This window comes from Oncorhynchus gorbuscha, linkage group LG12 (genome assembly GCF_021184085.1).
Source record: "Oncorhynchus gorbuscha isolate QuinsamMale2020 ecotype Even-year linkage group LG12, OgorEven_v1.0, whole genome shotgun sequence".
Lineage (NCBI taxonomy): Eukaryota > Metazoa > Chordata > Actinopteri > Salmoniformes > Salmonidae > Oncorhynchus > Oncorhynchus gorbuscha.
Window position 1 is genome coordinate 5,139,444 of NC_060184.1, and position 15,267 is coordinate 5,154,710.

General features: G+C 42.2%; 1 protein-coding gene across 1 annotated transcript in view; it reads left to right on the plus strand.

The window, feature by feature from the left end:
* Positions 1 to 2,468: 2,468 nt before the first annotated feature.
* Positions 2,469 to 15,267, plus strand: part of LOC123990469 (low density lipoprotein receptor adapter protein 1-A-like) — a 59,611-nt gene continuing 46,812 nt past the window's right edge. Inside the window, exon 1 of the mRNA XM_046291018.1 lies at positions 2,469 to 2,877. Coding sequence (XP_046146974.1) covers positions 2,793 to 2,877 — 85 coding nt within the window. The 5' untranslated portion in view covers positions 2,469 to 2,792. The remainder of the gene's footprint in view (positions 2,878 to 15,267) is intronic.

The following is a 15,267-nucleotide window of genomic DNA, read 5'->3' on the forward strand; positions in this document are numbered from 1 at the left end:
GACACGGTTACAGGACACTGTTACAGGACACGGTTACGGGGACACGGTTACAGGACACGGTTACGGGGACACGGTTAAAGGACACGGTTACAGGACACGGTTACAGGGACACGGTTACAGGACGCGGTTACAGGACACGGTTACAGGGACACGGTTACAGGACACGGTTGCTGGACAAGGTTACAGGGAAACGGTTATGGGGACACGGTTACAGGGACACGGTTACAGGACACGGTTAAAGGGACACGGTTACGGGGACACACGGTTACAGGGACGGTTACGGGGACACGGTTACAGGGACACGGTTACAGGGACAGTTACAGGGACACGGTTACAGGGACACACGGTTACAGGGACACGGTTACAGGGACACGGTTACAGGACACGGTTACAGGGCACGGTTACAGGACACGGTTACAGGGACACGGTTACAGGGACACGGTTACAGGGCACGGTTACAGGACACGGTTAAATGGGCTCACTGAGTATTATCTAACATGGGCTCATTGACGGTTAAATGGGCTCATTGAGTATTATCTAACATGGGCTCATTGAGTATTATCTAACATGGGCTCATTGAGTATTATCTAACATGGGCTCATTGAGTATTATCTAACATGGGCTCATTGAGTATTATCTAACATGGGCTCATTGAGTATTATCTAACATGGGCTCATTGAGTATTATCTAACATGGGCTCATTGAGTATTATCTAACATGGGCTCATTGAGTATTATCTAACATGGGCTCATTGAGTATTATCTAACATGGGCTCATTGAGTATTATCTAACATGGGCTCATTGAGTATTATTGAGTATTATCTAACATGGGCTCATTGAGTATTTATGGGCTCATTGATGGGCTCATTGAGTATTATCTAACATGGGCTCATTGAGTATTATCTAACATGGGCTCATTGAGTATTATCTAACATGGGCTCATTGAGTATTATCTAACATGGGCTCATTGAGTATTATATAACATGGGCTCATTGATTGACTATCAGTCACGGACATACAGTGGTGGAAAAAGTACTCTGTTTTCATACTTGAGTAAAAGTCAAGATCCCTTAATAGAAAATAACTCAAGTAAAAGTGAAAGATTCCCACTAAAATACTACTTGAGTAAAAGTCTAAAAGTATTTGGTTTTAAATATACTTAAGTATCAAAAGTAAATGGAATTACTAAAATATACTTAATAAGTATCAAAGTAAAAGTATAAATAATTTCAAATTCTTTATATTAAGGAAACCAGACACACGATTTTCTTGTTTTTTAAAAATGATTTAGGGATAGACAGGCGCACGCTCCAACTCTCAGACATAATTTACACACAAAGACTGTGTGTTTAGTGAGTCCTCCAGATCAGAGGCAGTAGGGATGACCAGGGATGTTCTCTGTTTAGTGAGTCCTTCAGATCAGAGGCAGTAGGGATGACCAGGGATGTTCTCTGTTTAGTGAGTCCTTCAGATCAGAGGCAGTAGGGATGACCAGGGATGTTCTCTGTTTAGTGAGTCCTCCAGATCAGAGGCAGTAGGGATGACCAGGGATGTTCTCTGTTTAGTGAGTCCTTCAGATCAGAGGCAGTAGGGATGACCAGGGATGTTCTCTGTTTAGTGAGTCCTCCAGATCAGAGGCAGTAGGGATGACCAGGGATGTTCTCTGTTTAGTGAGTCCTTCAGATCAGAGGCAGTAGGGATGACCAGGGATGTTCTCTGTTTAGTGAGTCCTTCAGATCAGAGGCAGTAGGGATGACCAGGGATGTTCTCTGTTTAGTGAGTCCACCAGATCAGAGACAGTAGGGATGACCAGGGATGTTCTCTGTTTAGTGAGTCCTCCAGATCAGAGGCAGTAGGGATGACCAGGGATGTTCTCTTGATTAGTGCATGAATTGGACCATTTTCCTGTCCTGTTAATTATTCAAAATGTAACTTGTACTTTTGGGTGTCAGGGAAAATGTATGGAGTAAAAAGTACATTATTTTCTTTATGAATGTAAGTGAAGTAAAAGTAGTAAAGAAAATGTAATAGTAAAGTATAGATACCTCCAAAAACTACTTAAGTGGTACTTTAAAGTATTTTTTACTTACGTACTTTACACCACTTTTGACCTAACAAGAGAAACTGCTGAAGCACAACGACATTTTGAAATGGTCCCTTGTGTATTATTATATTCTAGCAGTAATTTGAGACCTGACTGATTTGATTTGATCCGGGGGGCCTTTAAAACGCGCCGTGCAGTTACCCATCCCGGAGCTAGATAATGTACATGGTGTATTTTGCGCATAGGTTTACCCCGCCCGCATCCAAGGTAACATCCCTCCAGAAATGGGCGTGGCACACATTTAATTCGTGACCGCCCCCTATGTTCCGCAGTTCCTCGGTTCAGCAGTAGCCTACCGAAAAGCAACGGGGTTAAATGGAGGCTGCGTTGCCCATGTTTTCACTAGACCCTTGTTTCAGACAACGGGAGTTGGTCGGAATTAGGAAACACATGCTAAATGTTTGTAGTTATACACGTGCCGCGTTCAACGAATCAGCAATTCTGAGTTATCTGAGTTTCCTAGTTCCGACTGCATGTGAACGCCGCACAAATCCTATACCCGGGCGGTTCATTCCGCGCATCACTCACTCGTAGTCGACTATTGTATGTAGGCTGGCTACTAGTCTACTGTTTATGTTTCGGAGCCAAAGCAAGCGCAGGTTAAAGTAGGCTATCCACTTACCGCTGTCAGAGTTTATTTTAAGCCTGCTACACTGGGTTAGGCTACTGTCAGAGACACACCTAAAGCATGGATGCTCTGAAATCAGCTGGAAGAGCGATTATCAAGAGTCCCGGAGTTCCGCGGCACACATGGGGCACCTCCAAGCACGACAGTAAGTGTAGTATTCATGTCTACAGAATGTAGGTATATCGTTGGGCAGAAATGGTAACACGACAGCGCAATGCAACGAGACTAGGGAAAGGAAAGCGCTGACAATAGGCGATTTATGTAGCTGCCGTTTATTTACTCACCTCTCCTGTTTGGTATAGGAAGTGAAGAACAGTTCAATTATGAGGTGTGATGGAAATAATAGGTTATAAGTGTGACTATACAGTCGTGAATTGCAATAGTGTAACGTTTTTAATTCTACATGATCAATTCAACACCTATTGCTTTTTAAAAATTTCTGCCCGAGTGCACCAGGGAACTTGGTCACATTTCACATGTCCTAATGGTGTCCCAATGACTTGGGTTACCTAATTCCACCGTTCCCATAGTGAAAGCCCCATTGTCGGCTGATTCCACCGTTCCCATAGTGAAAGCCCCATTGTCGGCTAATTCCACCGTTCCCATAGTGAAAGCCCCATTGTCGGCTAATTCCACCGTTCCCATAGTGAAAGCCCCATTCCGTAAGAGAGTATTCATACCCTCGATTTATTTTCACATTTTGTTGTGTTTACAACCCACATTCAAATTAAATAGATGTTGTTTTTTCTCTCTCACCGATTTACACACAATACCCCATTAATGACAAAGTGAAAACATGTTTTTTAGACATTTTTTGCTCATTTAAAAAATATATAATACAGAAATATCTAATTTACATAAGTATTCACACCCCTGAGTCAATGCTCTTTAGAAGCATCTTTGGCAGCAATTACAGGGGTGAGTGTTTCTGGGTAAGTCTCTAAGAGCTGTGAGTCTTTCTGGGTAAGTCTAAGAGCTGTGAGTCTTTCTGGGTAAGTCTAAGAGCTGTGAGTCTTTCTGGGTAAGTCTAAGAGCTGTGAGTCTTTCTGGGTAAGTCTCTAAGAGCTGTGGGTGTTTCTGGGTAAATATCTAAGAGCTGTGAGTCTTTCTGGGTAAGTCTCTAAGAGCTGTGAGTCTTTCTGGGTAAGTCTCTAAGAGCTGTGAGTCTTTCTGGGTAAGTCTCTAAGAGCTGTGGGTGTTTCTGGGTAAATCTCTAAGAGCTGTGGGTGTTTCTGGGTAAATCTCTAAGAGCTGTGGGTGTTTCTGGGTAAGTCTCTAAGAGCTGTGGGTGTTTCTGGGTAAATCTCGAAGAGCTGTGGGTGTTTCTGGGTAAGTCTCTAAGAGCTGTGGGTGTTTCTGGGTAAGTCTCTAAGAGCTGTGATTCTTTCTGGGTAAGTCTCTAAGAGCTGTGATTCTTTCTGGGTAAGTCTCTAAGAGCTGTGATTCTTTCTGGGTAAGTCTCTAAGAGCTGTGGGTGTTTCTGGGTAAATCTCTAAGAGCTGTGAGTCTTTCTGGGTAAGTCTCTAAGAGCTGTGAGTATTTCTGGGTAAATCTCTTAAGAGCTGTGGGTGTTTCTGGGTAAATCTCTTAAGAGCTGTGGGTGTTTCTGGGTAAATCTCTAAGAGCTGTGAGTGTTTCTGGGTAAGTCTAAGAGCTGTGAGTGTTTCTAGGTAAGGCTAAGAGCTGTGGGTGTTTCTGGGTAAATCTCTAAGAGCTGTGAGTCTTTCTGGGTAAGTCTCTAAGAGCTGTGGGTGTTTCTGGGTAAATCTCTAAGAGCTGTGGGTGTTTCTGGGTAAGTCTCTAAGAGCTGTGGGTGTTTCTGGGTAAGTCTCTAAGAGCTGTGGGTGTTTCTGGGTAAGTCTCTAAGGGCTGTGGGTGTTTCTGGGTAAATCTCTAAGAGTTGTGAGTATTTCTGGGTAAATCTCTAAGGGCTGTGGGTGTTTCTGAGTAAGTCTCTAAGAGCTGTGAGTATTTCTGGGTAAATCTCTAAGAGCTGTGGGTGTTTCTGGGTAAGTCTCTAAGAGCTGTTAGTATTTCTGGGTAAGTCTCTAAGAGCTGTGGGTGTTTCTGGGTAAGTCTCTAAGAGCTGTGGGTGTTTCTGGGTAAATCTCTAAGAGCTGTGGGTGTTTCTGGGTAAGTCTCTAAGAGCTGTGGGTGTTTCTGGGTAAATCTCTAAGACTTTCCACACTTGGATTGTGCAACAATGATTATTTTCTAAATTATTCTTTGCTCTGTCAAATTGATGCCTGTAATCTATTATTGCACACAGTGAGTCCATGCAACTTATTATGTGATTTGTTAAGCACATGTTTACTCCTGAATTTATTTAGGCATCACCATAACAAAGGGGTTGAATAATTATTGTCTGAAGACATATCAGCTTGTCATTTTTTTAAAATTAAAAAATATATAATACAGAAATATCTAATTTCTGAACATTTCATAAAACATAATTCGACTTTGACATCATGGGGTGTGTGTAGCCCGGTGACAAAAAAAATAATTTTAAATCCAGGCTGTTACACAACAAAATGTGGAAAAATAAATTCCTTCTGGGACATGTGATCTTTCATGTGCTGTTATAACACATTTGCATAAGGTGAATGCACCAATTTGTAAGTCGCTCTGGATAAGAGCGTCTGCTAAATGACTTAAATGTAAATGTAAATGTATTCCATCCATTAATACGAATGACCTTTGTTAAATTACGAGCCAAGTTGGTTTAGCCACAGAAAAATACAGGAACCTTTCCACTAGCCATGATTGGCTGAGATAATGAGCGGGCTGGATATGCCGGGAGATGAGTTTGGATTGGTCTGGCATGTAGCATGATTCTGTCTATAATGTGAGTTGCTCAGTATGTGTTGAGAGTCCTTTCTACCTCGTCGGGTTTTGAAAGATATGAAGTTAGCCATCGAAAAATACAAAGTTTTTGATACTTTTCTCAACAACATAGATCCTGCTAAATTCAAGGCATCAATCTACAAATCTGTTGGGATAAGTGATGGGCTACTTTCTGCCCACGCCACGGTCAGTGTGAACCGGAGGGACTTGACACAACGCTGGCACAAACAAGATGTAGCTACAAACAAAACTGAGTTAAATGGTTCCAGTCTGCCATGAAGCGTTCATCCATGTATATGGATAAGAGTCTAGCTTACATTTTCAAATATTATAAGTTTCTAATTTTGTCAGAAAGTCATTTTCATTGCAAGTGAAAGTGTACCGTCAACTAGCTAGCGAACGTTAGCTTGCTGGGTCGCTAGCTAACGTTTTATGTATGATCTGTGTTGTAATATTATTTGTATCTCAGAAAGCCATTTGCATTGCTAGTTATAGTCTAATGTTATCTAGCTAGCTAACATTGAACCTAGTTGGTTAGCTTTAGCTACCTGCAGATTTATTCTACAGCATTTCATGCATGGTGGCTAGCTATGACAATCTGGTTGTACTGTAGCTATGGTTTGGGATTATGGTTCATTGTTTAACTAGCTAGCTACATGTCTAAACAAAAGACTCAGATGGTTACGCTCTGGATAAGAGCGTCTGCTAAATGACTTAAATGTAATGTAAATGTTACATCTGGCTAACTTGATGGGTCATGTATCTGGGGGTGATTACGGCCATCTATTGTATTTCATAAACATGTGAACATGTCTAGACAATAGTGACCCATCCACTTAGCAAGATGTGGCTGCAAGGTGATTGTAGCATTTCCTTCACACGACCCATCAATTTAACAAGTGTGTCTGGATAAGCATCATCTGAAAAGATAACGTTGGCCATAAATATTTAATATCGCAGTAACAAGGATTATCTACATATACTGAGCGGCTCATGTTATAGACAGAAGATGAGGTAGTGATTTAATCATGTTTAACACTATTATTGAGTCCATGCAAATTATGTGACTAGTTAAGCATTGTTGTACTCCTGAACTTATTTAGGCTTGCTATAAAAAAAAGCAGTTGAATACTTATTGACTCAAGACATGTCAGCTTTTCATTTTTAATACATTTGTAAAAAAAATCAAGTCTAAACATAATTCCACTTTGACATTATGGGGTATTGTGTGTGCGTGTGTGTGTGTGTGTGTGTGTGGGTGTGTGGGTGTGTGTGTGTGTGTGTGTGTGGGTGTGTGTGGGTGTGTGGGTGTGTGGGTGGGTGTGTGTGTGTGGGGGGGTGTGGGTGTGTTGGTGTGTGTGTGTGTGTGTGGGGGGTGTGTGTGTGTGTGTGTGTGTGTGTGGGTGGGTGTGGTGTGGGTGTGTGGGGTGTGGGTGGGTGTGTGTGGGTGGGTGGGTGTGTGTGTGTGTGTGTGTGTGGGTGGGCCAGTGACACGAATTCAGGATGTAACACAACAAAATGTACAGGTGCAGTGATCTGTAAGCTGCTCTGACACTTACCTCCCCCACTAGCTTCAAGCACCAGCTGTCAGAGCAGCTCACAGATCACTGCACCTGTACATAGCCCATCTGTAAACAGCCCATCTATCTACCTACCTCATCCCCATACAGTATTTATTTATTTATTTTGCTCCTTTGCACCCCAGTATCTCTACCTGCGCATGAATCTTCTGCCAATCTACCAGTGTTTAATTACTATATTGTAATTACTTCGCCACCATGGCCTATTTATTTCCTTAACTTACCTCATTTGCACTCACTGTATATAGACTTTTTGTTTTCTTTTGATCTACTGTATTATTGACTGTATGTTTTGTTTATTCCATGTGTAACTCTGTGTTGTTGTATGTGTCGAACTGCTTTGCTTTATCTTGGCCAGGTCGCAGTTGCAAATGAGAACTTGTTCTCAACTAGCCGACCTGGTTAAATAAAGGTGTTCTCAACTAGCCTACCTGGTTAAATAAAGGTGTTCTCAACTAGCCTACCTGGTTAAATAAATAAATAAATAAATGTGAAACAAGTCAAGGGGTTGAATAAATAAATAAATCCCTGTGAAACAGTATTCACATCGCTGAGTGAATACCATCTGAAGGCCCTGTACAGTATTCACATCCCTGAGTCAATACCATCTGAAGGCCCTGTACAGTATTCACATCCCTGAGTCAATACCATCTGAAGGCCCTGTACAGTATTCACATCCCTGAGTCAATACCATCTGAAGGCCCTGTACAGTATTCACATCCCTGAGTCAATACCATCTGAAGGCCCTGTACAGTATTCACATCCCTGAGTCAATACTGTCTGAAGGCCCTGTACAGTATTCACATCCCTGAGTCAATACCATCTGAAGGCCCTGTACAGTATTCACATCCCTGAGTCAATACTGTCTGAAGGCCCTGTACAGTATTCACATCCCTGAGTCAATACCATCTGAAGGCCCTGTACAGTATTCACATTCACCATGAAGGCCCTGAGTATTCAATACCGTCTGAAGGCCCTGTACAGTATTCACATCCCTGAGTCAATACCATCTGAAGGCCCTGTACAGTATTCACATCCCTGAGTCAATACCGTCTGAAGGCCCTGTACAGTATTCACATCCCTGAGTCAATACAGTCTGAAGGTCTGAAGGCCCTGTACAGTATTCACATCCCTGAGTCAATACCGTCTGAAGGCCCTGTACAGTATTCACATCCCTGAGTCAATACCGTCTGAAGGCCCTGTACAGTATTCACATCCCTGAGTCAATACCGTCTGAAGGTCCTGTACAGTATTCACATCCCTGAGTCAATACCGTCTGAAGGCCCTGTACAGTATTCACATCCCTGAGTCAATACCGTCTGAAGGCCCTGTACAGTATTCACATCCCTGAGTCAATACTTTCTAGAAGCACCTTTTGGCGGCGATTACAGCTTTTACATTTTTTATTGATTTATTTGACTTTTATTTAACCAGGTCGGCCAGTTCAGAACAAGTTCTCATTTTACAACTGCGACCTGGTCAAGAATAAAGCAAAAGCAGTGCGACAAAAACAACAACACAGAGTTACACATAAACAAACGCACAGTCAATAACACAAAGGAAAATAAAAATAGAAACATATGTGTACAGTGTGTGCAAATGTAGAAGAGTAGGGAGGTAGGCAATAAATAGGCCATTAAGGTGAAAATAATTACAATTTAGCATTAATACTGGAGTGATACATGTGCAGATGATGATGTGCAAGAAGAGATACTGGGGAGCAAAAGAGCAAGATAGTAAGTAATAATATGGGTATGAGGTTGTTGAGAGGGCGATATAAGACTCCAGCTTTAGAGATTTTTGCAATTCGTTCCAGTCATTGTCAGCAGAGCTTTAAGTTGTCTTGGGTATGTCTGTATCAGCTTTGAGTCATCTTGGGTTTGTCTGTATCATCTTTGTACATCTGGATTTGTGGATTTGCTCCCATTCTTCCTTGCAGATTTTCTCAAGCTCTGTTATTAAGTTAGATGGGGAGCGGCAGTGAACAGCAATCTTCAAGTCTTTCCACAGATTTTCCATGGGATTCAAGTCTGGCCTTTGGCTGGGCCACTCAGGGACAAAGTGTTGCTTTCGCTGTAATGCTTTGGGTCGTTGTCCTGTTGGAACGTAAATCTTTGCCCACCCCGTCTCAGGTCGTTTGCACTCTGAAGCAGGTTCTCATCAAGGATTTGCATGTATTTGGCTCTATTATTTGTTCCCTCCATCCTTACCAGTCTCCCAGTCCCTGCCGCTGAAAAGCATTCCCATAGCATGATGCTGCCACCACCATGCTTCACGGTAGGGATGGTGTTAGACGGGAGATGATCATTGCCTTGTTTTCTCCAGACATTAGCGCTCTTTGCATTCAGGCCAAAGCGTTACATTTTTGTCTCATCAGGCCACGTTCCTGGGACTTCATGGTATAGTTTTTGCTCTGACGTGCTCTGTCAACTGTGGGACCTTATATAAACAGGTGTGTTTCTTTCTAAATAATGTCCAAACAATTGAATTGGTCACAGGTGGACTCTAATCAAGTTGTAGTGACATTTCAAAGATGATCAAAGGAAATTGGAGGCACCTGAGCTCAATTTGGAGTGTCTTAGCAAAGGGGTGTGAATACTTATGTAAATTAGAAATCTCAATAAATGTAGGACAAAATATAAACAGAATATAACAAATATTGTACAATCCAGGTGTGCAAAGCTCCTAGAGATGTACCCAGAAAGACTGGCAGCTGTAATCGCTGCCAAATGGGATTCTAACATGTACTTATTGACTCAGGGGTGTGAATACTTATGTAAATGGGATATTTCTGTATAAAAAAAATGTTCTAGAATGTTTTCACTTTGTCATTATTGGGGTATTGTGATGTCATTATGGGGTATTGTGATGTCATTATGGGGTATTGTGATGTCATTATGGGGTATTGTGATGTCATTATGGGGTATTGTGTGTAGATGGATGAGAGGCTGTAACACAACAAAATGTGTAATAAGTCAAGGGGTATGAATACTCTCTGAAGACACTGTATAACCTAGAGGTAGGTATAAAGTCACTAGGCAACAGGATAGATAATAAACAGTAGCAGCAGCGTATGTGATGAGTCATATAGTCATGTATGTAATGGTGGTAGTCGTAGCAAAAACTTATTCAGAAGCAGGTGTGAAGAGTCAGTGAAAATAGTCTCTAATGGGCACAATCAGACAGGGCTGCGGTGGACGGCTGCTCCGTTTCTTTTTTCTCATTCTGATGGTGTTTTTTCCCTCCCTGTTGGCTATTCTTCTCCGGTCTGCTGACACAATCATGTCCTCAAACTTCAGAGGAGCGCCAGGGTGAGGAGGTTACTAAAAAAAGATGCACAACGTTGGCCATCGGGGTCCACTGCGTCTGTCTCCACATCAGACATCATGTCTTCAGTTTGCCCCTGGAAATCACTGCTCCTCTTCAGCAGAGAGGTATTTTCACCGAATGGTCAGTGCCTGTGAAAATACAGGAAAGGTATCACATTACCAGGTTATGCTTCAAAACCAACTTTTATAAAAATTGGTTATATTTGATAAAATAAAATAAATCCATGACAGTACAGTAAGGCATTGTTGGCAGACTAGATGAATGCAGTTCAATGCATGATTATTATAATTCACCAATATATTTCTTGTTAGTACAAAAAACATATTGCTATCAGGTTGTAAATCACAGCTGGCCTGGTACTTTGTTTGCTGTCTCCATTCGGGATGCAACTGTTTCAGTTTCAACGACTCAATATTTTGGACAAAAAACGGATGAATGTAACTAAGGCAGGGAATGTCAATACAATCAACCTAGTGATGGTCACAAGTCAGTCATAACATGGATAATAGACGAGTGTACATGTGTCAAACTCAAGGCCCGCATAGCAAAAAAAGTGGAGTGGGAGGCCCCGGTGCACAACTGAATAGGACACAGAAATGAGTATAAATGGCTGTGTCTAGACTTGACAGTTCATGCAGATTTAGTATTCTGATCAGAGAGTTCTTATCATGGAATTATGAATGTGTCATGCATCTACACCTACATTTAAATGTGTCTACCGTGTGCACAGTGTGTCCGGAGTCCCTTTTTCCCCACACTATATTCAAATGCCACTATGCATTCTACAAACGGTGGAATAGGCTAAATATGATAACACAACAACAACTGATGGCAGTAGCTAACTACTGTACTGTAGCTAACTAGCCATCTAACCTCTGTAGCTAGCCAGCAAGCAATACTAAAGGGATTGCAAATGGGTTAGTATAACTATTTATTCCTTTAAATATTAGCTAGCTGGGTAGCATTTATGAGGCCAGCAAACACGTCCTCACAAGCCAGAAACGTATTTCCTCCAATAGAAAGAGGAGTGGGAGGCCCCGGTGCACAACTGAGCAAGAGGACCAGTACATTAAAGTGTCTAGTTTGAGAAACAGACGCCTCACAAGTCCTCAACTGGCAACTTCATTAAACAGTACCCACAAAACACCAGTCTCAACGTTAACAGTGAAGATGCTGGCCTTCTAGGCAGAGTTGAAAAAAAAGGCTGGCCAATAAATCTCAGACTGTCCAATAAAAATAAAAGATTAAGATGGGCAAAAGAACACAGACACTGGACTGAGTTGCACGTTTTTCTGTAAAAACAAATGACTGTCCTGTGAAAAAAAATATATATATATGGCCCGTGCGTTGATTGAGTTTGACACCCCTGGGCTAGCGTATCTATTTATGTAGCTAGCTATTTATTTAGCAAGCTAAAAACACAGAGCCTACAGTTAGTTAGCTAGCTAGCTAGCTAGCTATCTGCTGGGAGGATGGCACGTCATTGGTTGAGTAGGTGAGTGACCAACTTTTTCCCTTCATCGTTTTTCAGTGGCTACAGCTAGAGGCAGATGTCATTTGCTTAGCTAGCAAGAAATGTGAATCGGTTTTCTAGCTAGGCAACTAGCTATGCTGAACTTGAACAATTAGCATATCTCTTAGTTGTCAATCAAATTCATTTGGTATCAATCAAATGGGCTGGCAGGCCAGGCAAGTTCCCATGACGTTGTCAAAACGTGGGTTGGGGTACAAACATGGATCGGCAGGCAAGCTGCAGAAGACGAGCAGGCTACTATTCCCCATCGTTTGTCAGTGCAATTTTGACGGTCAACTAGCTGAACAAGTTTGAGAGGGTTTATCGAACGTTCCCTTGTTAGATTTGAGCTTATCTCGCTCTGGTTAGCATTAGTTGTTGACTTTGTTTTTGTTGATGTGCATAGGCAACTGAGGGAGAGAGAGCCTACCTTTCCATGTTTGTTTGATTGATAGGACTGTGAAGTTCCCAAATGTAAGAGGACTCCCCTGGTATTTACATATTTGCAGAAATCCATTCATGGGGCTTTTTTTTGCGAATGCGTTCGAATGATCTAACATCGTGATGATGCTACTTCCTGTAAACACACGGTCAAGTTCAAAGTGGATGATGGCAGGCACGTGTGGCAAATGGCCTATTTGCATATAGGCAAATATGCCTTATTTGCATATAGGCCTCTGATTGGCTATGGCGCACCGGTCTGCATAGTCTCCGGGTCCTGGACGAGACAGATGTTTTATTCACTGCAGTATATATTAATTGTCCAATCACACGGCCGTTTTCCCACTCTATATTGCTATATAATTTTTTACAAATGTCTTAGTTTAACTCATTCCCAAACATTCTATGAATTCATGATAATTCATGATAATGTGAAAAGGACCATATCTTAAAGTGCTCACTTGTAAAAAAAATAAAATAAAAATAGTGTCATATTCTTCCTGGGGGTTTTATATGAACAGATTTGAATAAGATTTCATGTTGTTTAAAACGCTGTCGGTTCCACTTTAATCTCAGCTGATTTACCAGCAGATAGTACACTGGTGTTGTGTGGACTGTTCTTCTTAAGACGACAAAGGAAAAACATGACATTTACTTTATGCATGTGTAACAGTATAACTTTAGACCGTCCCCTCGCCCATTACCCGGGCGCGAACCAGGGACCCTCTGCACACATCAACAACAGTCACCCACGAAGCATCGTTACCCGACGCTCCACAAAATAACTACTACTTCAAGGTCTCATAGCAAGTGAAGTCACCGATTGAAACGCTATTTAGCGCGCACCGCTAACTAAGCTAGTCGTTTCACATCCGTTATACCAGCACCACCGCTAACTAAGCTAGCCGTTTCACATCCGTTACACCAGCACCACCGCTAACTAGCTAACAGTTTCACATCCGTTACACCAGCACCACCGCTAACTAAGCTAGCCGTTTCACATCCGTTACACCAGCACCACCGCTAACTAGCTAACAGTTTCACATCCGTTACACTAGCACCACCGCTAACTAAGCTAGCCGTTTCACATCCGTTACACCAGCACCACCGCTAACTAAGCTAGCCGTTTCACATCCGTTACACCAGCACCACCGCTAACTAAGCTAGCCGTTTCACATCCGTTACACCAGCACCACCGCTAACTAAGCTAGCCGTTTCACATCCGTTACACATGGTATTCTCACCACTATTTCACCTCACACATTTAACAATACTAAAGATAACTATCGTACAGCAACTTACCCTGGTTGCTCGCTTTTTGACTTTATTTTGTCTTAATTCAAAGTCGTAAACAAATACGAAATTTATCCTCACTTTTCTTGCGACTTATATTTTTATGTTTGTCCTCCTCACCAGTTAATATGTAGACTCCTTACTGCCTGGCTATGAAAGGGACACCTCAGGATTTTTGACAATGAGGCCCTTTATATACTTCAAATCAAATCAAATCAAATTGTTGACAATGCGGCCCTTTATATACTTCAAATCAAATCAAATTGTTGACAATGAGGCCCTTTATATACTTCAAATCAAATCAAATGTTTGACAATGAGGCCCTTTATATACATCAAATCAAATGTTTGACAATGAGGCCCTTTATATACTTCAAACCAAATCAAATCAAATTTTTGACAATGAGACCCTTTATATACATCAAATCAAATCAAATGTTTGACAATGAGGCCCTTTATATACATCAAATCAAATGTTTGACAATGAGGCCCTTTACATACTTCAAATCAAATCAAATGTTTGACAATGAGGCCCTTTTCATACTTCAAATCAAATCAAATGTTTGACAATGAGGCCCGTTACATACTTCATCAGAGTCAGATGAAATCATGGATACATGTTTCATGTCTTCGTGTCCAGAATGAAGGAAGTGAAGAGGTAGTTTTAGGAGCCAATAACGTCTACCTTTTGGTCTGTTTAGAGAACACTGGTGGTTGTACTAGCCATACCTTGCCTAACAGATTGAGAAAAAGCCCAGCTTCCATGTCTCCACTTCAGCCAAGTGAAGAAAGCATCAAATCAGCACTTTCTGTTGCCATTTTTCTGGTGGTTGTCATCTGTCGAGGTCACAGTACTGGTCGGGACAGATAGATCTTTATGACTGGCCCAGGCAGAGAGTACGGAGAGGACACAGCACGTGGTCAGAAGAGCAAGCTGTCACCTTGGATCGTGTCAGAGGAAATAGGAGGGAGGCGACCTCTAAATGTTCCAAAAGGTCAAACCTGACCAGTGACCATAAGGGGCAAGGCTGCTCCTTGCTATGTACAGTAGACACAGTCTTCAGCCCAGCTCCAGAGGGAAGGTATAACAGGAACAGCCTTCAGCCCAGCTCCAGAGGGAAGGTATAACAGGAACAGCCTTCAGCTCCAGGTGGAAGGTATAACAGGAACAGCCTTCGGCTCCAGAGGGAAGGTATAACAGGAACAGTCTTCAGCTCCAGAGGGAAGGTATAACAGGAACAGTCTTCAGCTCCAGAGGGAAGGTATAACAGGAACAGTCTTCAGCTCCAGAGGGAAGGTATAACAGGAACAGTCTTCAGCTCCAGAGGGAAGGTATAGCAGGAACAGCCTTCAGTACCGCTCCAGAGGGAAGGTATAACAGGAACAGCCTTCAGCTCCAGGGGGAAGGTTAAACAGGAATAGCCTTCAGCTCCAGAGGGAAGGTATAGCAGGAACAGCCTTCAGCTCCAGAGGGAAGGTATAACAGGAACAGCCTTCAGCTCCAGGGGGAAGGTATAACAGGAACAGCCTACAGC